The sequence below is a fragment of the Sinohyriopsis cumingii genome, chromosome 7 (genome assembly GCF_028554795.1).
Source record: "Sinohyriopsis cumingii isolate HCF-2022 chromosome 7, ASM2855479v2, whole genome shotgun sequence".
Classification (NCBI taxonomy): Eukaryota; Metazoa; Mollusca; class Bivalvia; order Unionida; family Unionidae; genus Sinohyriopsis; species Sinohyriopsis cumingii.
In genome coordinates this window covers 29,261,960-29,285,170 of record NC_142967.1, presented here as the reverse complement: position 1 = coordinate 29,285,170, position 23,211 = coordinate 29,261,960, and the positions used below count along the sequence as shown (strand labels likewise).

At 34.4% G+C, this 23,211-nt stretch overlaps 1 protein-coding gene and 1 pseudogene across 1 annotated transcript in view; one reads left to right on the top strand and one right to left on the bottom strand.

Annotated features, from left to right (window-relative positions):
- The window catches only part of LOC149794947 (WD repeat-containing protein 11-like), a 117,902-nt gene that overhangs the window by 86,354 nt on the left and 8,337 nt on the right, over nucleotides 1–23,211 (bottom strand). Inside the window, exons 3-8 of the mRNA XM_089964609.1 lie at nucleotides 16,499–16,540; nucleotides 12,590–12,743; nucleotides 12,005–12,178; nucleotides 9,274–9,375; nucleotides 4,739–4,850; nucleotides 802–973 (exon numbers count right to left, since the gene is read on the bottom strand). Coding sequence (XP_089820735.1) covers nucleotides 802–973; nucleotides 4,739–4,850; nucleotides 9,274–9,375; nucleotides 12,005–12,178; nucleotides 12,590–12,743; nucleotides 16,499–16,540 — 756 coding nt within the window. The remainder of the gene's footprint in view (nucleotides 1–801; nucleotides 974–4,738; nucleotides 4,851–9,273; nucleotides 9,376–12,004; nucleotides 12,179–12,589; nucleotides 12,744–16,498; nucleotides 16,541–23,211) is intronic.
- LOC149794948 (uncharacterized) lies at nucleotides 3,577–4,451 on the top strand (annotated as a pseudogene).

The window sequence follows — 23,211 nt, the reverse complement described above, 5'->3', positions numbered from 1 at the left end:
GTGTGTGTGTGTATGTGTGTGTGTGTGTGTGTGCATACAGATACTTTCATAAACCTTTAAAATATAGTTACAGGCACTCTTATAAACACACATAAATCCCTGTGATGCTGCTTTTGAGTTTAACACCATTTCTCAGTGCAAGATAGGTCATGGTGAAGGAAGAATCTTGGAAAAACCCGTTGGAATCAATGACCAATGGGAAGCTACTGGCAGCTTTCTCACTTCACCAAGTTTAATATGAAAACCTGGATTTGGAATTGACCTGAACCGGTCAATACCTGCAGTCAACCACAATGGTTGAATTTGTGTATTTTTTTTGCTAATGTTTCCTTAGGTCTGCAATTTATGTGTCCTTTCAGTAAGCCTTATGGTAAAAGTGTAGGTTTAGCAGGCCCAGTACAACGATGGAAATACAGTTTTCAGTTACTGTGGTAATGTTACTGCTGTTACATGTAGTTTTAAGGCATATGACATAATGCCAGTGTCATAGCACAAGACTGCTGCCACTGTGCTAATAACGGAGATAAACAATGTTAAGTTTTATCCTTGTTCATTAAAAGTTAACCGTCACTTGCTTTCGTTCAAATATAGAATAATGGGCCTATTCATAAAAATCATTTTCACATAAAAAAAACGTCCTTTTGAAAATCCGAAAATCTGCCATTATTAGTTTTCTCAGTAGAGGAATTTCCTCTCTGTGTGAAAATTCTGGAGAAAACAAAAGATTATCCAGTATGGAATATGAAAAACCTGTTGCAATATATATTACATAAAAATCCTGAAAGTGTGGGCTTCACTCACTTGTAAAAATGGTGAGCCTGTCCGCTCCATGGATATAATGCCAACAGTCTGATTAATTTCCAGGTCCAAGATAAGCACTTCCCTTGCGTAAAGGAGGATCAGGTGATGACGGCAAGACTGGTGGTAAAGCAGCTGTATACACTCATTTAGTGTCACAGTCTCCTCTTCTTGACTAGAAAACACACAGCATTTATACTGTATTCATTTATTTATTCTTCTAACAACAACAATGACAACAAAAATAACAAGCTATCACCACCATCATTTTCTGCTGACTGTTGTAAAGTTACATTATTCTAAGACACTTAAGAGACAACACAAAAATATTATACATAATGGACTGACGACCTTTATGCAGAAGATGAAAACTGATAATAAAATTCAAAATGGGTCCAAAAATGTTCATTCTGAGTAGGTATGCATATTACTGTTGTCTCTGTTAAGACAGGTTTCACTGCACTGCAGTGTATTGTACAGGTGCCACCAAAACACTCTGAAACCAATTTCTGAAGTAAATTACATTTCTTTTGTAATATTTGATCAAAACAATCATAATCTTTTATGAGTACATCCACTATCTCATAAATTCGTCTCCCAATATTCGGTATTACTTATCAAAAAGAGGCCTATAAATGTCCTTTCTGAGCAGGTATCTGTAATACTGAGGTGACTGCCAAGCAGGTTTCACTGCATTCTGTTTTACTGGCTGCCCCCTCACCAATACTCTGCAACCAGTGTTTGAAGTAGAACATGTTTCTTTTATAATTCTTATCTGATTATAATAAATTGGGAGTGTTAAAAGTGATTTCCTTGGTTAGACAGAAGTCTGACTAGCATTCTTCAGAGTGGTCTCCCCTTGGATACAAGGACTGGTACTAAATCACATTAATTGTCAGTTACTACTGGAGTTGATGTGAATGCTCTTTGAAGCTTGTAACTGAAGGCAGGACTTCAGAGTTTGTGAAAGGTATTATTGAAGAAACATTTTACTTCAAAAACTTTCATATTCTATAAAACAACTGAAGGTTACTCAAGTCATTTCAACATACTTCAAAGATACCGCCTGTTCTACAGTAACATTGCCGAAAATGGGTGTGAATTTATGTTAACGTTTCAAATCTTGTCTCAAGCTACCATGCATGAAATAACTATTTCCCACATTTTATATCCCACCTTATTTCCTTATTGTTAACTAGTATATGCATATAACACTGTTGACTTAATAACAATTTTTTCCAAATTGGTTTTTTATTGTTGAGGCCCCCCTCTGTGATATGTTTCTTCACTCCTTCTTTTAATTTAATGATGATAATTAATGCTTATATATAGGGTACATTAATGCCAGGTGTTGACTCGTGTATGTTTCATTGGTGGGAATGGAGATTCTAGTTTGTTTGTTGAGAAAAATTCTGCAGCATTCAGTGATCATTCTTGGGATTTAGGAAGCAATTCATAATAAACAAAGCATGTAAAGCGTGTCAAAAATAAACTACTGAACTCCTGGTCGATGGAGATGTACTTTGTGAAGCTAGCTATAAAAGCGGGGGGGGGAGGGGGGCATTTAATTACTAACTGCATGAAATCGACGGTCACATTATACATCACTTATCTTACAGTGCAAAGCACGATCATAGGGTTTTAGTATTAAAATGTCATTAACTAAAGTTCCTTACAAAGCTATTTTTTGGAAAATAATATACATAACATAGATTTGTTTAAAACTTGATGTTTCTATTAAAAAAATGAGCAAGACACTGCAAATGTCAGGAAAGTAGATATTTGATAATGCATTTATTTCAGGTGACAACAGTCATACCTATGCACTAACGGTGATGCGGGATGCAAAGACCATGGAAGTAGCGAAGATTGCTGCTATAAGTAAAAGTAAAAATGCCATTATCATTGTCATGAGGAACACTTTCTTTGTGGCTTACTACAACCTGGCCAATACAATTGTTCCAAAGCTGCACCAGTTGTGTATCACAAAGTTATTGAGAATATTATATTATAGCTTATTAACTGTAATATTCTATGGACTTAAATGACAGTAACATGGTGAAAAACATGTGTACAAACTTAAAATATTTATTCTGATTTTACATTTGTAGTACACAGAGATTGCTACATTAATGTAAATGTTTTGCTAATTATATAACATAAATAGAACATGTATAATTATAACTGAAATCTTTATGGCATACAAAAATTAATGATTATTTCCATTTCAGGGCACCACCCAACTCTCAGACCTTAAAGTAGTTACACACACATCACATGACAGTCACAAAAGCACCAATGAGTTTCAGCACTCATTGGATGATGTAATAGTTGATGAAACGGTTACCAAGGTCAAGGAATTTCATATTTACAGTGTCATGCTTGATGAGAGCACAGATGTTTCAGTACATCAGAATTTGGTTGTTTATATTAGGTACTTAACTAATTTGGTTGGCAGTGTTGAACCAGTTACACACTTTCTAGGTATTCATCAGCTTCAAACTGCAAATGCAGAATCTATATATTCAGAGTTGTTAGGGTTAATTAAGTCATTTGGTTTTAGTCTGGACAATCTGGTTGGTGTGTCATGTTGGGTTGCAAGAGTAGTATTGTTACCAGGTTGAAGGAGACTCCTAAAAGTTTGCTTGCAACTCACTGCATTGCACACAGGTTAGCTCTTGGTACAGGTGCTGCAGCTGATAAGGTTAGATACATGGTCAAGTTTCAAGATATACTGAATAATATGTACAAGTATTTTGCATATTCCCCCCGTAATATATGTTGGAAAACAAGTCTGCAAAGGCTCTTGCACTGTGTAAGCCCATTGCTTGTTTCAAATTTGTTTACACAGCACACTATATGGTTGACATTCTGAGGCATTCGGCAGTTCTGTGTCAAGCTTATCAGAGATCTGATATTGACTTTACTGAGGTTAATCCCCATCTCCACTCCACTGTTGAGGTTCTTGAAAGTCTGAGGTCAGAGCCTGGTAGCAATATTTCTTTCTGAGATTCCAGCAGAACCAAGTTTAGATTCATCAGGTTTGTGTACTTTTTAGTACAAAGGCCATACAATTAGTGATGGTGCTAAGCAAAGGTGGGAGGCTGCATGGTCTTGTGCCAAATTTCTGGTGACATGTTATAGACAATCTAAACGTAAGGTTCACAGAAGTCGGGGATTTGATAGTTTTAAGTGCTCTAACCAAGTTGTTTGATCCCCATTTGTATGGCTCCCAGGCCAACAGTTCCATTCTTTTAGAGGTTTCGGGTATTGTTTCAGATCACATGTCTACTTGTGGGTTAGGTAATCAGTCAGAGGTTATTCAGGAGTTGGCTGGCTTTGTGGCTTATGCTAGGGTTCAAGTTCTCAGGAATGGTAAAGTGTATAGAGGTGTTAAGGACTTGATTCAGTTGGCAGTGAGATCCACTGCAACATATACTTGCGCATCTGTGGCTGCTGACAGATTACTGGTGTCACCTTTCAGCACTGTAGACTGTGAATGCGGATTCAGTAAGATGAACCTTATAAAAACTGACATTAGAAATAAACTTGGCATCTCAACTCTAGAAAATTTATTGAGAATCAGCATGTACAGATGCAAAGAAGTAGACTTTGAAACTGCATTCAACAAGTGGGCAGCCCTAAAACCGTGATGGGTCATCATGTGACATTCTATAACATTTTAATAGTTACAACAGTCATATAATGATTTATTTTGTAATATTATGGCTGTATTGCTTGTTGTCAATAAAGTAATAACTATCCCATCTTTTGAAATTTTCACTGCCTATTACATTACTTGGAAAAAATATTCACTACTTGTTCTGGTGACATTTTTTGAAAATTGGTGACAAAATATTGAGGCTCGCAAAATTTTTGGGCAACAACTTTTTAAAAGCCAGGACCACCCCTGCACTGACCTTTCAAGATCAAAACATACCTTTGCTTTCCTTCTCCAATTAGAATATTGGTCATTCTTTTAGCAAGATTTCTTGAACTGGAGTCTTTGGACTTTCTTTCCAAACTTCCTGTTGAGTTCTCCATTTTGGAAGCTGAAAACCAAAGGAAAAAATTATTTGTAATTCTGACTCATATTAAAAGTCTTCAAGTATCAATTACATAAGTGAAATATAAATTCTGTCTGACAAATAACTTTTGTTATATTGTTTGACAATAAAGTCCTTTAATTTTATCTGTTTCAAGAGGGAAATTGAGAGAAACTTACTGGCAAAAGTTTTACTTCAATATGCACAAGGTAAATTCAGATATATTTTTGCAATGTGTTGAAGCAAACAATATTCTACTTAAAAGACACAATACATCATTAACACTCAGCAAATGTGACCTGTCATCTTAAATGACATAGGGTGAAATGATACACCTCTGACACATGTCGATATGATTCACAATACACAGCCAATGGTAATTATTGATATGCATATCAACTAAATTATCATTATTGATATGCATATCAACTTGACAGTCTTTTCATCTTTATAAGGTCTGTCTGTGGTAGAGTGGTGCCATTTCTTACGTGTTGACATATTGATTGTAATTTCAATATGCAGAATCCGACAGATATACTCTATCTACTTATATGCCATGCTCGTCCTTGACAAGATTTATAGGTTACTGCATTTGTATGGGAAAATATGAGTTTTGGGATGGAATACTGCACAACCTTAGGAGTGCAGTATATCCTTCCAACAAAACGAGTTCATATTTTCCTATACAAACGCAGTAACCTTTTTATTATATGCTCATTTTTTAATTCTACCTAAGGTTTAATTGTATAAACAAAATACACTACAAGAAACAACGTAAATGAATGAATGCCATATTCCAAACTAAATACACAAGTGCAGATTTGTCAATACACAATGACATCATTATTAATGCGTACATAACTCCGCCCAGATAAATTTGAACTTAGTCACGCTCGACATAACTTTCGAAAGAAAATAGCGTGTCTAGTTAAAATTGAAATTTGCAGTCATATTGTGAATTAATGCACATTGCAACAACTTTTCCATTTGATCTGGAATGAATATATTTTGGTATTTGGTTTTGATTCGACGAAAGTTTGTGATTTTGGACTGGATTCACCTGTGCAAATTATACATGAAATTCATCAGATTGAAGTGGCGCGGGAGAAGCATGTTTACATCTGCAAATGTTTTTCTGTTGGCGAGGCAGCTGTTAGTACCATTGTCATGTCTTTGTTATGAATCGGCCTTGGTTCGAACCCGCAACCTCTCACATCCGAGGCAGACACTCTAACCACTAGGCCACCGTAGTGGTTGTATTGATTGTTAAGACTGGACTAGATATGCAAATATGTCCTTGCTGGTCATAATGTACCAATGTCCATGGTCTCCTTAATTTTGTCAAATAGTGTGCATCCTTAGTTTGTATGGATTATACAGAATTTTTGTGTAAATGTGTGTCCTCACTTGCATTGCTAAATTTCATATTCCTTAGAACTGATAATACAGTTCCCTCCTTGATACATCACCATTTGCTTTTAATTTACTGACTCAAAAAGTATTTCTTTTTGCTCTAACATCACCAGAACAAATGTCCTCGGTACACGGTTCCATACGCAAGTCCTCGATATCCACCAAATACAAGAATGTGTGTGTGTGTGTTGTTTTCACTCTCTTATTTGAATTATGCCATCTATTTCCCAATTGCATATTTACATTTAACACTGGTTTTAAGCAAAACATTTTGTAAAAGTAGAAATTTTATGAGTTATATCTATATTATAAACACATTTAGTGCATGTTTAAAAACTATCATATTCATATTCAGTGTAATTTGGTAATACAGAACAGAAGCTATACATTGTAGTGAATTTTAACTGAGTAAATAGATTACAGTATTGTAAGTGCAAGTTTGTACAAATGCTTAATCAACCACCCTTAATCAATAATTTTTGTTCTTTTTATTTTCTGAAAGTTCATTATAAAATGGCATTGGAAAAGATTTCTAAACTTGTTTGAAACAACCCATGCACCATGTACATGACAGAAAATGCACACGTCTTTCAGTTTATACTGTTTGTCCTAATTTCTTTGTTGCCAGTAAAACTTTAACCTAACTGTTCATAGACAACACACTGAAAAATTAAAGTCAGTATATGAATGAACTAAACATTTCTTTCTTCAACTGAATCGACACAGCCATCATGCACCTATTTTTTTTAGAAAGAGGGGTTTTCTTTTCTTAATGTAACCACTCACTTTATAGCTTCATTACAACAGTCCATTGATAGGATTGCAAATGTAAGATTTTATTATTTGTCTACGAACTTGGTGTAACATTAGACATTGGTTAAAAAGTATTTGCGTTGCTGTTTTGTTGTTTTCTTTGTATTTTCACAAAAATTAGTAAATTGAGAATACAACCATGACTTTACAGTGTCAAGTCGAATTCCACAACATAGCATTGTCCCGTATATTTATGACCTTCATAACTGCATTTTAAAGCTATATCTTTAATAACGTAATATTTAGTCTCTGCTTTTGTACACATTGTATATTTTCCTGAATATATTTGCCCAATGGTTTACAAAAAGAGACAATCTAATAAAACGATACTTCCCAGAACAGCGATGTCTGCCATTACGGTTCCTAACATATTTTTTATCAAGAAAATATTGTTCACACTGCAGTTAAAATATTCATGTTACTGAATCTATTCATAACACTCAAATTGCTGGTTACGTAAATTCAAGTTTTGAAACACAAGTTTGTATATTTTTATCATCAAAGGATAACTTGCAGTAATAGGCCTGGTTGCTAACTTACTCAGGAAATGGTTAATAGTAAATCAGCTATCAAAACACATGTCTATGAATGTGCAAGAGTTTGTTTGTCAGCATAATTTAAATCAACACCAACTATCTGATGGCTTGAAAAGTATATTTCACCTTCAGCTATATGTAACACAACACTTGAACTAACCTGGCCAATGTGAGGGAGCATGTTAAAAGGGATGGTCATTCAATGTTCCTCTAAAAAAATTAAAAGGGCAAAGTTGTTTTCACTTTTCTAACAGAAGAAGGCGAAGATTACACTTTTTAGGTGACTTAGTCACCCACATCACCTGGCAGCATGACCCCTGGTGCTTTAGACCACCCAGCCACTCAGGGCCCATACTCGAGAGACAGCTGTAAAGTTACTGGGTAGACACCAAAAGTAACCATGTTTTACAATGTATTAGTGACCTTGACACTGATGAAATAAAACTGACAAGAACAAGTGTATCATGCTTCATCTCAATTACCTCAATCAGCTTTTATAATATAAGCAGAAACAGAAGAAACATTAGAATATTAAGCCCTAACAATGAAAAGGGGAAAAATACCAACTTCATCCCATGTGCAAATACTTAAACGGCAATGCTTGGGATGGAAAAAATTCGGCTGGCAAAGGCAGGTGGCTGTTGAGGACAGATAAAATATGTGAAGACGGGAAAATCAGACCCTGACTGGATATGAGAGGTTTTTGAATACAGGAGGTATAGAATGAGACCACGGAAACCACTCAGTTTGTACCTCTGCTTTGTCTAGTCCAATTACAAGTTCATACAAGAACAAAAGGTCCCAGTGATTGTGCTGGTAACCACCTACTTTGCACCTCATATACTTGATAATACAACCAAACATACTGCCTGGATATTTGTATGGGATGCTGTTGTATGATCCACAGTGATAGAGAAACTGCAGTGTCTTACAAAATAGAAACACTGTTTCTTTAAAATAAAATGTTACCAATCAGTGCTTCTTTTATCAATCATGTTTTTCAAAAGTAAATAATGTAGTTAAAAGAAACCTGATGTGTTATGATGTGTGTGTCATGTGCACTTCAACTAATTTTGGTCAAGTTTTGCTTTCTCCAAGTAATGGTCACACATACTTTATGAAAAGAATTAACAGAAAAGTCCTGCTAAACTATCCTCTTAAGCAGAGACATAGAAATATATAATTAAATTGGAATGGGTAGTTCCTGCATCACAGGCAACCACATGCAGGTTTATTTAAAAACTAATTCTGTAAATGTTTACAGGTAGTAAACTAAATCTAAGCCAATTACACATGTGCACTGCAGCCTTAATTACTAGAAACACTTATTTTTATCAAAACCTCAAAGACTGCTACAAGCTACATCAGTGATTCGAAATTACTTTTAAAACAAGAAACATTTATTTGTTGAGCCCAAAGTTTATTTAGCCAGAAAGAAAAAGACTTTAATACAGAATCTAATCTAAAAACCTTAAAACTGACATTAATCTTGGGTGAGGGCAGACATACAGGATGGACAGGCACACACACATGCCAAAGCAATCTCCATTTTGAGCTCTGCTGTGCTGGGTTTGACAAAAAACCTTAGACTTTGTTGTACAATCACAGCACTATAAATATCATTAAATACATATGCATAATACCTTTTGTGAACTAGAGAAAAATACCTTGATTAGATGGACTAGAGATGTAGAATTTTTTGCCATTGCTGGAAGGTACTCTTGTTATTGAGAAGTCATCTATGAAAATGACACAGTCTTGTCCTAAAACTGAAAAATAACATAGATCAATATGAAATGCACATATGCAACATAAACTGAAAAAACAAGAGCTTCTCCAGAAATAATTCCAAGGTACTTTTTAAATAAAAAAGATTCAACCACCTATAATTTTTTAACTAAACATATCAGAGTAGATTGTCCACCACCATCCAAAATCATATTTTATTAAAATCAATTTTTTCAAGTAAAATAGGTTTCTTTGAGTATACTTACCCAATCATAATACTTTAGGAGAACTACAACTACCTCACAAATCAAGCCCTCCCAGGTTAAAAACTTTTAACTAAAAAGATAAAATTATATGCTCACTTAGGTGGTGGCTGGGCAGAGTGATTTCACCTTGATACAGGAATTAGCGCCAAATTACAAGAATATCTCAGTTACTACTGGCATGGAAGGCATGCTCTCTATCTGGATGTAACTGCAGGGAGGCTGGATGTGTATTACGATTGGATAGATATCCTTGAAGAAACAGGTTTTGCTGTTTCTTCTTTAAAAATATGTTACCTAATCATAATACCTTAGGAGAATATGTAAGAGGTGGAGGGAGATTTGCCCCCTTATCCTGGAGATGCTATCTCTTTTCCCCCAAGGTATGTGAGACAGCTTCTACATAACCTGACCGGAAAAGACTCCATCTGACAGGGAGCAGCTTTGAAAAGGGAAAATGTTCCCTCCTGCAAATCCAGCAGAAGTTGTGAAGCTGCATTTTCTGAATCTGTCAAACGACCTGAAAAGGTGACTCTTACATAAGAGACCTTGTAAAAGCTTCCATATTTTTACCTGGAAAGGCTCCCCTTGAGCCTTCTTACAGGTAGTATGGTAAATTATATAATACCTGGATACTTCATTTCTTTATTAGACCATCTGCTTTCACTAATTTCCAGCTAAAACATCACATGGTATAGCTCTGCACCCACCCTGTGTTCAAAAAGACAGGTGCACTGAATTTATCCATACCCATTGCACCTTCCTACAGGTAGTATTATGAATTTACATGATATACTGATGCTTCATTGCCCTCATTAGGTCATCTGCTACCATTGATTCATAGTCGTATACATGACACTTTATTGATTTTACCTTTAGAGAATGTCATTGGGTCTTTTCCTACAGGTAAAATTGTCCCATAAAGGATATTGTCACACTTTGTTTGTAAGTATCTAAATAATGATGCTTCAGTTCTTTTTTATGTGCACATTTTTAGTGTAATACAGAAACTTGTTTATATTAATGTATGGCTCCTGCTCTGGTTGGACATGTACAGGTAGTTTTCCATACATGGTTTACTCAGTAGAGTCCTGCTCACGAATGTTACTAAAAGTGACGCTCGAAGTGATGTTGATCTGGATTCAACTCTATTTCTATATCTGTACATAAAGGGAAAGAACTAAGCAAACAGTATCAAACATTTTATAACCTGTCCAAAAAACATGAACTGGAACATATCCTACCCATGCAGATGACCTACTGCCATTTCCAAGCAGACTAGGCCATACACAAGGGATCATTGGTTCCACAACCACAACATATACACAATAAGTCACAATCTTAATTTAAGGCATCCCATGAGTTTAGTCGACAGAATAAGTTGAAGCATATTCAAAGGATGATCCACTTCATTATACTTCATAATAAAGACACAACATCCTATAACTGTAATAACAGGTATGAACTTACAACGGGTGGGAAAAGATGCAATGCTCTCTATCTCCACCTTACAGACAAATCAAGCCCCAAGATATGCTCCTAACAAACATCACTTACTCTCCTCTTTAATGATCAGGTGGATAGAATTCACAGCACACCACCATCCCCCTCAGTCTCTGCAACAGCGGGGGGATTTGCGAGGCAACCAATAAGGTCACAAGAATGTCCCTATCACACATCCCACTGGGAAACAATCCTACAACTAAGTGGAAGAGTCAGAGGGAGGTCTCTTGTTTACACCAGAGTTACATGTGACCATCCCTATCTCAATGACATACAAGCAGACCCTCCCCCATCTTAACCGTCTTGCAGATCCTGGTAAGGAGAAGCCTGCAATCTGCTGTGGCTGAATGGGGACCTACCAGTTCCTGGGGACTCAATATCATGTTTAGGGTCCCTAGTAAATCTGTGTCCAAATTTATGTCAGCTCCAATTCAGTTGGTCCTCAACCTAAGCACATTCAGTCAACTCTGTTATACTCATGGATTTGAGATGGAATGCAGTAATGGGTCCTAACACTGTGAAGACTGCACAATCAGAATTTTGTTAGCTTTCTAGCTAAAAGTCTTTAACCTGGGAGGGCTGCATTGGCAAGGTAGTAAGGTATTATTTTATTATTATTGGGTGACATATTTAAAGAACCCCCAATGTGATGTACATCAAACCTTCTAATGATAATGCTTAATTCAACTCTAATTTTTAACAGCATCATTTTGTGCCTTTATAAAGAAGGAAGGGTTTTATCAACTAAATAAGAAGCAATGACATTAAGTATACTTCATGTAATTACAATATACAAGCCAGACATAAGAACCAAAAATTTAAAATCAATCTAAGATATTCACAAGACTACATCTACACTACCGTATTTTATTTATGGTTATTAATCTTAAAACAATTTCCTCACATGCCACATTTCTCTGGTTAAATGGATCAAATGAGAAGGAAAGCAGAACTTCTGTGTAGGACTTTTTCCACAGCTTGGTTCCAGTGTCAGCATTCCAAAGAACCAGAGAGTATGGAGGATGGAGAGCAGCCAACAGATCATGGGATGCGTCTTGAGTGCCAAGCCACTCCAAATCTACAAGTAAATATATAAATGTGAAAAGGTAACAAGCTCTGCCAAAGAAAAAATTGTGTTTTTAAAGGACAAGATTTCTTTATTACATTTTAAATAGCATGTATTCGTGTAAGAACTAACATATTTGATTAAAAAATGTCTTGTTATATGCATTTTTTCAGAAGAAATAAATTGAGAAAACAGGAAAATAATCATTATCATCATCAGTATAAAAAATCATCAATATGACAACCAACACAACCACTACAGTTAATATTACACACACCAATACTAAAACATTTCCACCTTATCTCCTAAATATTTTTATCATCGAAATTATTTACTTTTTCTTTATGTAACATGTGCTGGTGATTGCAGTGTTAGTAATGAAGATAAAGAGGACAATGATAAATACTGACAAAATAAATGTACCTTGTATGGTTTTGTTGCCATCAGAAAACTCGGCACGGGGTTCCCCTTTATCAACATCCCAGATAATAATGTTGCCATTAGTATCTCCTGATGCAAGACGCAGATAATAGGGACTGCTTAGGTCATGATTATAGTTTTCTCTGGCCCATTTTACCTAAATATAATTAGAACACTGTAAATTCAATATCCAACCTGTACTTATGCATGTGTGGTCATTTTGAGTTGTAAAAATAGTTTGGCTCATGAAACCAAAGCTAACTGTTAAAAGTCTTTTGTTGCTGAATTAGACAGAACTGGTAAATGACTTTAATTTTCTGTGTATATACTGATAAAACAAAAGTTACTTAAGAAAACTTCAAACTATGCTTGGCCCTTTTCACTTCCAGGTTTGTTAAAACAAAATCCAGACAACTATTGGCCTAAATTGGGAACATTTCTTTTCTACTGTACATACAGGTGAAATCTCTTCAATTTTCTTACTCTCTAATTGCACTGTATTTACTGTAGTCATCATTTATTAGACTAATGTAAATTGAAACCAGGATCTTGGTTAGCCAGATGGTCTAAGACGCTTGCCTTTACAGATCATCGACATCTCACCTCTGTCTGCATCAGTTAGGTGAACGTGTGTATATATACTAAAGAAAATTGCCAGCAGCTTCCTGTGAGCCATCAATTCTTCTTCCAACAAATGTACTGGCCAGAATGTATCGCATGTCATGTGCTGAAAAATGACACTAAACCCAGATCATCGACATCTCAACTCTGTCTGCTTCAGTTAGGTGAACATGAGTATATAAAAAAATTTCCCAGAAGCTTCCCGTGATTCAGCAGTTCTTTCTCCAAAACATTTAATGGCCAGCATGTATAGCAAATCATGTGCTGAAAAATGACACTAAACCCATAAAAACCAACAAAAAAATGAAACCGTTCCATGACTGAATTTCAATTTTATGTTAGTAGTCTTTCCAGCATCCCTTAGTGGAAAGATAGGGATAAAGGAGGGCTACTTTCCAGCATCTCTTAGTGGAAAGATAGGGATAAAAGAGGGCTACTTTCCAGCATCCCTTAGAAAAATAGTAGGGAAAGAGTGAAAAGTAGGAGACAAGTGATATTAATATGGAAATTACTATAAAAAGTAAGGCCTTTACTTCACTTAATTCCATAACCTCAAACAAAAGCATTCTGGTATTTGCATACCAGGTGTCAGCTAAAAAATACTTTACACTATTTTACATTTTACTGAACTTAACATTTTCACCCTGTTTATCTTTATATTATCACAACAGAACTTTATGTTTACATTTATTTGCAATGATTTTCTGTTTCTGAAGATTTTGTGCAATTATTCACTTTTAATTTGTTTGAACTTCACTTACAACTGGCACCACATAACCATTATTGTGCAGCTTTGTTGTTAAATGCTAATACAATCTCTTTAAATCCTTACTGCCACTATCTTTTTGAATATCAGTTCCACATCACATAAAAAATATCTGAATTCACTTGATATGGCTATTCATGCACCCATGTAATCGACATTAAATATAAAGAAGCAGCAACAACAGGGCAACCTTGGAAAAAGCTGGGAAAAAGAGGAAGCCTGACAAAAAAAAGTAGGAACAAGTAAGAAAAACAAAGGTAACTGGAAAGACCATGTTAGGGACTTCATGACTACTTCTTTTATTGTAAAGACACTAATATTACATAAGTAAAATTAAAAGCTATATTAAAAAAATGTTTGAGATAAAGTAAAGATTCAATTCGTTTAAGAGCCAAACACATAAAGAAAATAAAAGTCTTAAACTTTTGTTAAGTTACCATCATGATGATTGGAAATGTATGGACAAATGAATTCCAAAGAGAAGAAGGCCCCTGTTTCACTCAAAATGAAAAATTATCTTCCTCATATTGACATTATTCAATATCTTTCTTATTGCCTGCTTTGGAACTATGAGTTTCTCACAGAATTAAAAGCAGACATCAAGGTTTAAAAATATACAGTCATAATCAGTTTCATATATTGGCATCAGGATGATTTTGGACTGTTTCTTAACCAGAAGATTCCTCTGTTGATACTGTCTTTCTCACACTTACACAAAAAGAATGTAATAATGTCACACACACTGTTTCTTCACTGAATGTAAACTGCTGAATATGTGCGGCACTGTATCAAGTCAGCCGAGGTATTTTGTTTATACTGAAAACAAAACACTATACCCAGCAACAGTGCCGGATTAAATCCTGTGGAGGTCCTTAGGCAGTTGAAATCTCGGGGCCCACCTTGCATATTACCTCCTAAGATATTTGTAATTTTATCAACCAACAGTTCTAATAAACCAATTTTATTACACAAAACAAATATTAACAATTATTAATATTATTAAACAAATTAACATTTTAGAGACAAACTGTAATGTGAATCTAATGTCTATGGTTTATGTACTTTAAGTTGTTAATGGGTACATTACATTAATACAGTATTTTCTCTAAGGAGTCTTTAACATAAAGTTTTTGTTTCTTTCACTCATTTTTTTATATCTTTTGGAAACAAGTTAAGAAAGCTTGATTGTAATTTTCTTTCAAGATCAAATCAATATTATTCTGATCCATTGTCGCAGGACCCCTAAAATGTGTGGTGCTCGTAGGCCGGTACCTACTCTGCCTATTTGGTAATCTGGCACTGCCAAACAATGGAAGTAGTGTAGCTATATTTATTGTATAGTGATTCCCCTCTTAAACAGCCCCCCCCCCAAAAAAAAATGTGGCTACCTGCTTGATGAGACCAGAATCCCATGGTTTCATTTCCCTTTAAATATGCATGATTGATTAATTATTATGAATTTATCAATTACAATTATAAATAATGTAATAATTAGAACTTTTTAGACACTAGTGTGCCTGACAGTATCAAATGGTGAGAGCAATGTTTCCATTATCATATATTACATTACAGAAATATGTGGAATTATTTCCCTTTGTAAAATTATTGTACAAAAATTTAAAATTTTAAATCATATTTTAAAATTATCATTAATATTTTATTTTTTTAAAATTTATTTGAATAAATGCACAGTTTAAATACAAGAAGGACCATAATGAGGATTTTGTACATGACTTTCATATTGATAATTTTTTTTCAGTTTTCTAAAAATATTTTTAAAAAATGTCAAAAAATGTCAGTTGCACTGTTATGGGTTAGGCAATTTTCATTATATTTAAAATAGTGGGAAACTAAAATAATCAAACTGCTTTGTGTATAATAAAGGTTGATTATGGGAAATAGAAATGATTAAAAGCCTTGCAAGCAAAATTTAAAGTGGGTTCAGTCCAACAAAACAAGTTATTGAACTTGATTTGCAGTGTTGCAGAAACAAACCAAGATATATATATATATATATATATATATATATATATATATATATATATATATAAAATGTACTTATTATTGTGGATACATTTTGTATCATTGATCATAACAATAAAATTATATGAAAAATAAATTTAAAAAAAATAAACCCAGCTGTATTGTATAGGATACGACATGACTGAGAAGTGGAAATATCATAAAACAATGTAGGCAAACTACTTTAAACCAAACCAGGTCCAAGATGCTTATTCTATTGATTACTCCTAACAAATTCCACAGGCCCAGAGCAGTTGGTGCATTACGGTATAACAGATCTGGGTCTGTGCAGTTTGCAATTGGATTCAACTTATGGGTATATATGGTACCACTTCCATAACGTGTTTGTCAGAAATTTATGCAAAGTAATGCAAATCCCAATTTAAGGAAATTTTTTGACAAATTTTGGGAAATTGGAGCCACTACCAATCACATTCTATCTAGCAGAACTAACCTGATATCCAAACCATAAATAAGAAAAGTCTTACCATAAAAAGTCTTACCTTGACAACATTCCCTTTATGCTTGTCTAAAACCTGAAGTACCTGAAAAAGAAAACATTACATCAGAATGTACAGACATGATATGGCTCAGTTTTCAAATATGACTGTCAATCTACAAACATGCAAATGTAGTACAAAGAAGTAGTAGTGTTAACATAAATAAAAGTCAGGTCCAACTGCAAACTAAATAGACCATATCTTTATTTTACACAATGCCCTGGAAAATCTGGGATTATGCAGTTAGGAGTAACAGTAGAACAAAAAACACAGACCTTCATCTGCTGCCATATTATACAGCAGCAGACCAAAACTACCACTGCATAATGTGCCAGCAGATCAGGCTCCATGCTGTGTGTTCTACTGATTACTCCAAACAAATTGTACTGATCCAGGTCTGGTAGAGCTCTATGCAACAACAAATCTTGATCTGTGAAGTTTGCATTTGGACCTGACTTACACATGGGTAAAAATGGTAATTTAGGAATCATACACTGTTGAATTCTGCCATTTATAAAATCGTTGTAGAAGAGTTTGGTCATAAACAAAAAATAAAATTACAGGGAAATAAATCCTGCAATTATGTCAAATTGTTATATAAATATGGTCACGCACCCATTTAAATTATTTCAGCCTCTGTAAGACACAAAATAATATACAAGTGAAATTATCAGTTGAATGATGGCTCTCACAGCTACAAACATTCTAAGCAGGTCTTATTTAAACATACTGCCTGCATTATGCTGTAATCAAATTTATGGGCCTCACACTACAGATGTTCCGTCCATTGTGATTTGAAGATTAGATTTGAAGATTAGATTTCACATTTACACATTACAATACATACTGTAATTCATGTGTACACAAAAATGCCCATCAAATGGTATCACGGTACCAATTGTTTTTCCATATACCTCAATGCTAATGTTTTGTGAAATAAATATACTTTCTGTCCTACTTGGGCATGCATGTCACACGCTGTCATATAGAACAATGCTAGATTGTCAATTTGACAATGACATAACCAGGTACTCCATTGCATTTAAGAGAGATAACTCTACTGGAACTAGACAGGGGTAAGAGTTATCTAGTCACAACAAGCACATTTTCAGGCATGTGTACCATATTTTAAAAAAATCATAAAAAATACAAAATATGATCTAGATAGAAATTAACACAAACTCACATGTTGCCAAGAGGCTCAACTCTTTTTTAAGCCAAACAGAAAGTACAAGTCTTACATAATGCACCAATCACAGCTAGTTTTGTTCTTTAATTCTGAATACAATGTTCCATACACCTTAAGCTCCGCCCACCTGGACTTGCGCAATTGGTACCGTTATACCAAATATGTAATTGAAGATTACTATTAACATGTATGTACAGAAAGAAAATCCTTATAAAATAAGCATGATCTGTTCATAAAATTAATTGGCATTTCACTTGTGAAAGTCATTATTTAGTCTCAAGAAAAATGCAAACAGGAAATCATAGTCACATAGCTATTTGTCGTAAGTATGTCACACAGCCTGCCAAGTGGTTTGATGACCGATGATTTAGTGATGTACACTGGTTGAAAAGGCAATAGCTTACAAAAAGGAAATTTTCATCATTCAGTCTGATAACAAATGATGAACTTGTAATACCCTTTACATCAATAAACATTAATGTTTAAGAAGAAAGAAGCATATGAAAATTTTTAAACAACTTTCTGCAGGTCACAAAAAATATTCTTTTGCTCTGCAACCCCTTGAGGACATCATTCTACATTCATGCAGTTAAGATTTCCACAATTGATGCACATGGCTACTGAGGAATTAGTAACTTGATAATATGTACTTTTTGAAAGAACAAAAAACTGAAGATTGGAATAGGCTAAGGTGCATGTGTGATTTAGATTTTAAAGGTAGCTTTACAAATTTTTCATTCGTATCACTATGACATCTGCAGTGTGGCAGTTTATAGTTATGTCAGGCACTGAGGCATATGCTGCAGACATGTAGCATGCAGTCACAATATCCTGAGACCAGGCTGACCAGTCCTAACACTAACCTCTTAATCCAGAGTGACAAGCGAGGCAGTGTTGAGTACCATTTTTATAAGTCTTTGGTATGACTCAACCATAGGTCGAACCCATGACCTACTGAACAGGATAAGAAATAATGAAATTACAGAATACAGAACTGGATCATTCAAATCTGCAGGGGTCAACTCTTCCGTAAACGTCTTGGAATGCTTGAGATCTGATTCATCTGCGGCCTCCTCATTATAAAGTTGCATACCAAATCTGGTTGAAACCATTCCCAGTTACTTTATGGAAACAAAAGTTATGAGGCAAGGCAACCATGGGCAATAACTCCTATAAACAATAACTAAGGCAGCTAAAAACTGAACTCAGTGAAGTTCTCATCAACATATTGTAGAGCTTCTGTCCAAATTTTGTTGAAAAAGATTCCCATTAAAATTATCTCGAAAAAACCAACTTGTTTACAGATGGACAGACAGTTGAATGGACATGTTTATTATATATCTATGCTGACTTTGTGGAGCTGGAACCCAGTTCACCAAACCAAATGAAAGTTTATGCAAAAAGGTTTCAAAAGTTATAAATATAAAATCTTAAGCTATCATGCGAGTGCATTTCAGAAGGATATCCATAGTAAAATATTTTATGTCAAAGAAAAATGTTTTCATAAGGTAATCTTGTACAAGGTAATTACTCAGTAACCTGTAATAGGGTACCTGCAAGAGACTTTCAAAGGATGATGACAAGAATGATACTTTCAAAGGATGATGACAAGAATGATAATAGTAATGACCAACAAAATATTGAGGAAAACAAATGTCTTGACTTATTGGCCATAATGAATCAAATCTAGCTATTTTTTCTGATTACTGATGGCTGTGTGTGTGTGTGCTTTTGTGTGAGACAGGGAAATATTGCTGATCTACAAATCTGTGAATATAAAGAAATGAACATATTTGTTTGAAAGAAATGGACAAACCATACTTTTTTCCCTTTATCTATCAAAATAGCTATCTAATCAATTTGCTGCTTTTATGAACTTTTAATGATTAAAATATATGAACACACTGGAGGTCCTCGGGTTGACAGTTCCAATGACAAATGAGGTGAGTCCACTATTATAATCAGGAAGGTAAATATACGATTTATGCACTTCTTTGCATCATCTATAACCATACAAACTTATTTCATATTCATCACAACACTAAGAATAAAATTTTAATTGGGTTTCAATTTCACTTTGGCTTCAACTTTATGCATAGTAAGATCATAAATTGAAACACTGATGATTTGTTCACAATTTGTAACACCCCTTCCTGGGATTATCAGCTTCTCAAATGTTGGACTAAAGTTACCTAGATACAGTAGGACTTGATGCAGATCAATTTCTTTAGATCAGAGATCATCTCAAAATGATTTCAGTCTCTTTTTCTTTCCCTTAGACACACACAGATTGCATAGATTCTCTCCTTACTATGATCAAGTTTTAACAAACTTCCATATCTGATTTATATTTTTAATTATATAATAAAAAACTATTTTAATTTTTTTTCTTTCTTAATAGTACACCAATGCAACAAAAACAAAATGGAGAAACTATTATGTTCATGTCTCCAATTATTATATTCTGATCCATTTAAATTGACGAGATCTTTTTATCTTCCTGTCCACTATACTCTATAAATTCTGACAAGTTTGCTACATGATATAAACTTTTCAGGTCATTATAGCAAACTCTGATTTTGTAACATTTGAGAACTGAATATTTATTTATTTCTTGTTTACAAATTTTCAGTTTTTGTAACGAAATTTTTTAAACCACTGTTAGCAAGCAGAAACCACTTTATGTAGAGAAATGAAATGAAAAGTAATGGTCATATTTCTATTTGATGACCCAATTAAAACAGAAAATTCCATGAATGTATTGATCTTTTTTAAAAATATAAATGCATTTCTAATTTTTTATTCTCCTATGAGTCTATGTTTTTCTCTGTTTTACACATACAAGGTTTTCAACAAAAAAGTACAAAAACATACATAATTAAAAAGTAATTTAAAGAAAGTAAACATTGAATGTGTTGAAAAATAATCTACTCCCCCCCCCATTACTCTGACACTTATTCTCACATTTGTTTTAATATAAAAAACTAAGTACTGTAGATCTTGTATTAGCAATACTAACATATCTTTATTGTTCACCTGGCTGCAATATTCCAATGTTCTTTGAGTGATTGCCCTGCTGTTTTATAAATTCCAATGTTCTTTGAGTGATTGCCCTGCTGTTTGATAAATTCCAATGTTCTTTGAGTGACTGCCCTGCTGTTTGATAAATTCCAATGTTCTTTGAGTGACTGTCCTGTTGTTTGATAAACTCCAATGTTCTTTGAGTGATTGCCCTGCTGTTTGATAAATGAGTATTAACAGATTTTTCTGTACCCAAGTGAACAAGGCAAGGAATCTGCATAAATGTGGGCAATATTATTTCAATGTTCCATTTAAAGCATTTCAATCAAATTCTAGCATAGTGCATCATGAACCCTATAGTCAAATTTTACTAGATGTATACAAAGACAGCTTATAATCTGCAATAATAGTAGCTTGTTTATATTTACATATATGCAGCAATGCTGATATACAGTTCTTAATTACAGTTTTTCTAGCTTGAGACATTATTGTACAAATATGTAATTGCAATGAATATAGGGCCATAAACAAGAAGGAATAGTTTATTGATCTCTCTATTAAACCAAAACAAGTGGGAATAATTTATTGGTCCCTCTGTCAAACCATAATTAACCAGTGGGAATAGTTTATTGGTCCATCTGTCAAACCATAATTAACCAGTGGGAATAGTTTATTGGTCCCTGTCAAACCATAATTAACCAGTGGGAATAGTTTAATGATCCCTTTGTCAAACCATAATTAACCAGTGGGAATAGTTTATTGGTCCCTCTATCAATCCATAAGAAGTGGGAATAGTTGATTGGTCCCTCTGTCAAACCATAATAAACCAGTGAGAACAGTTTATTGGCTCCTCTGTCAAACCATAATTAACCAATGGGAATAACATGTTAGTCTCACAATCAAATCACTGTGTCAACATTAAATTTTGGTCAATATACAATTGAAACTGAATCCACTACAAATGTTATGGATAATACCAGCAAAAAAATTATAAAAAATTTGCATTTTACATATTCTTCAATAACACAGATGCCCCATTTATGGCCTATCATTTAAACTGCAGCCTGTACAGGACTGGGTGAGTGGAAACTGGGATTTATGGAAAAAATTTATAAGGCTCTCTAATCGCTTAAAAAAGTTTGTGCTCTGATTTATAGTACAAGTAAAACAAGAAAAAATCTCAGGTCTCCCATGAAAAATAAATGGTCGGTCCCTTATATTACATTCTTGTTTGGGAGACATATAGTTTTCTGAATCTAAAAGGCACCTAGTCTGCAGTAAAGAATTTATATTATTAACCATTTGTGAAATGTTGATTAATTTCAGTTTCTCAAGGATACAAAGGTTTAGGGATGATGATAATGATGATTTTTGTTCTTGGTTGGTTGGCTTGTAATGGAACTTTGAGCAATTACTGGCTATTCATGCAGAGAAAATGAAAGCTGCGTGCCTTTCCCAAAGACAAACTGAGGCAACCAACTTGGTTTGGTCTGCAATCCTTGGTTATCATGAGTCTGACATACCAATGAGCAATGTGTAGCTCCTCCTACAGTGGTCATAGCAAAATATGACACATATACAACTGCTGACTTCATTACCACTCAGATTTCCTGCCAAAAAATAATTTTATTTGGTCACAGTGGTGGACTGGGTTAAAAGAGGGAAAGCCTCTTTAGAAAATTTCAGTTGCACGGTTTCACTCTCATTTGTTTATTTGGATGATTTAGCATAAACAAATCAATATGATGACACATCACCTCATTTGAAGGCATCTATCTGCATGCTGTGTAAATGGTTATCATTTCTCTCTATGTTAAATATGAATAAACTGGCATAAAATGATAAGGTACTGCAATCAGTCTAGTTAATCAGCCTCAGACTGAAAGTCAAATGCACAAAGCATATGGAAAGAAAAAGTTAATTTACAATTGGAAAATTATGGTTGCAAAGTGCGATTTCTTTTGAAAACAAACCATGTGGACCATCTTTCATATCTGAATGTGTCATCATTTTACTGCACCACTGCTGCAAAAATGTAGCCTAAATTAGCCATGATTGATGTAGACATTTTATAAGGAAATTCATGTGCTTGTCAAAGACAAATATGCATCTAAATTTTGGAAGTATGTCGATTATGGTGTGGAATCTACACAATTTCAGATCATAGTATCAGACATGAACTCTAAAACATTTTTATTGAGTTAGTTTTGGTGACGACAGTAGCTTAAGTCAATATGGGTGTGTGGGCTAGTGGTGTAATGATCTCTTTTACACCAGTTTGTTGAGTTAGCAGTCTTAATTGCCCTGGTTTCTGACTCCCTCCTGAGTATTACATGTTTAAATAACATCCTTTATAATCTATTACTGATATTTAAATTTTTAACACTTTCTCTCTTATCACATCCCACTGCATGGGACTTCGGAGCACTTCCACCCAAGATCTAACATCAATCTTTTCACATCCCACTGCATGGGACTTCAGAGCACTTCCACCCAAAATCTAACA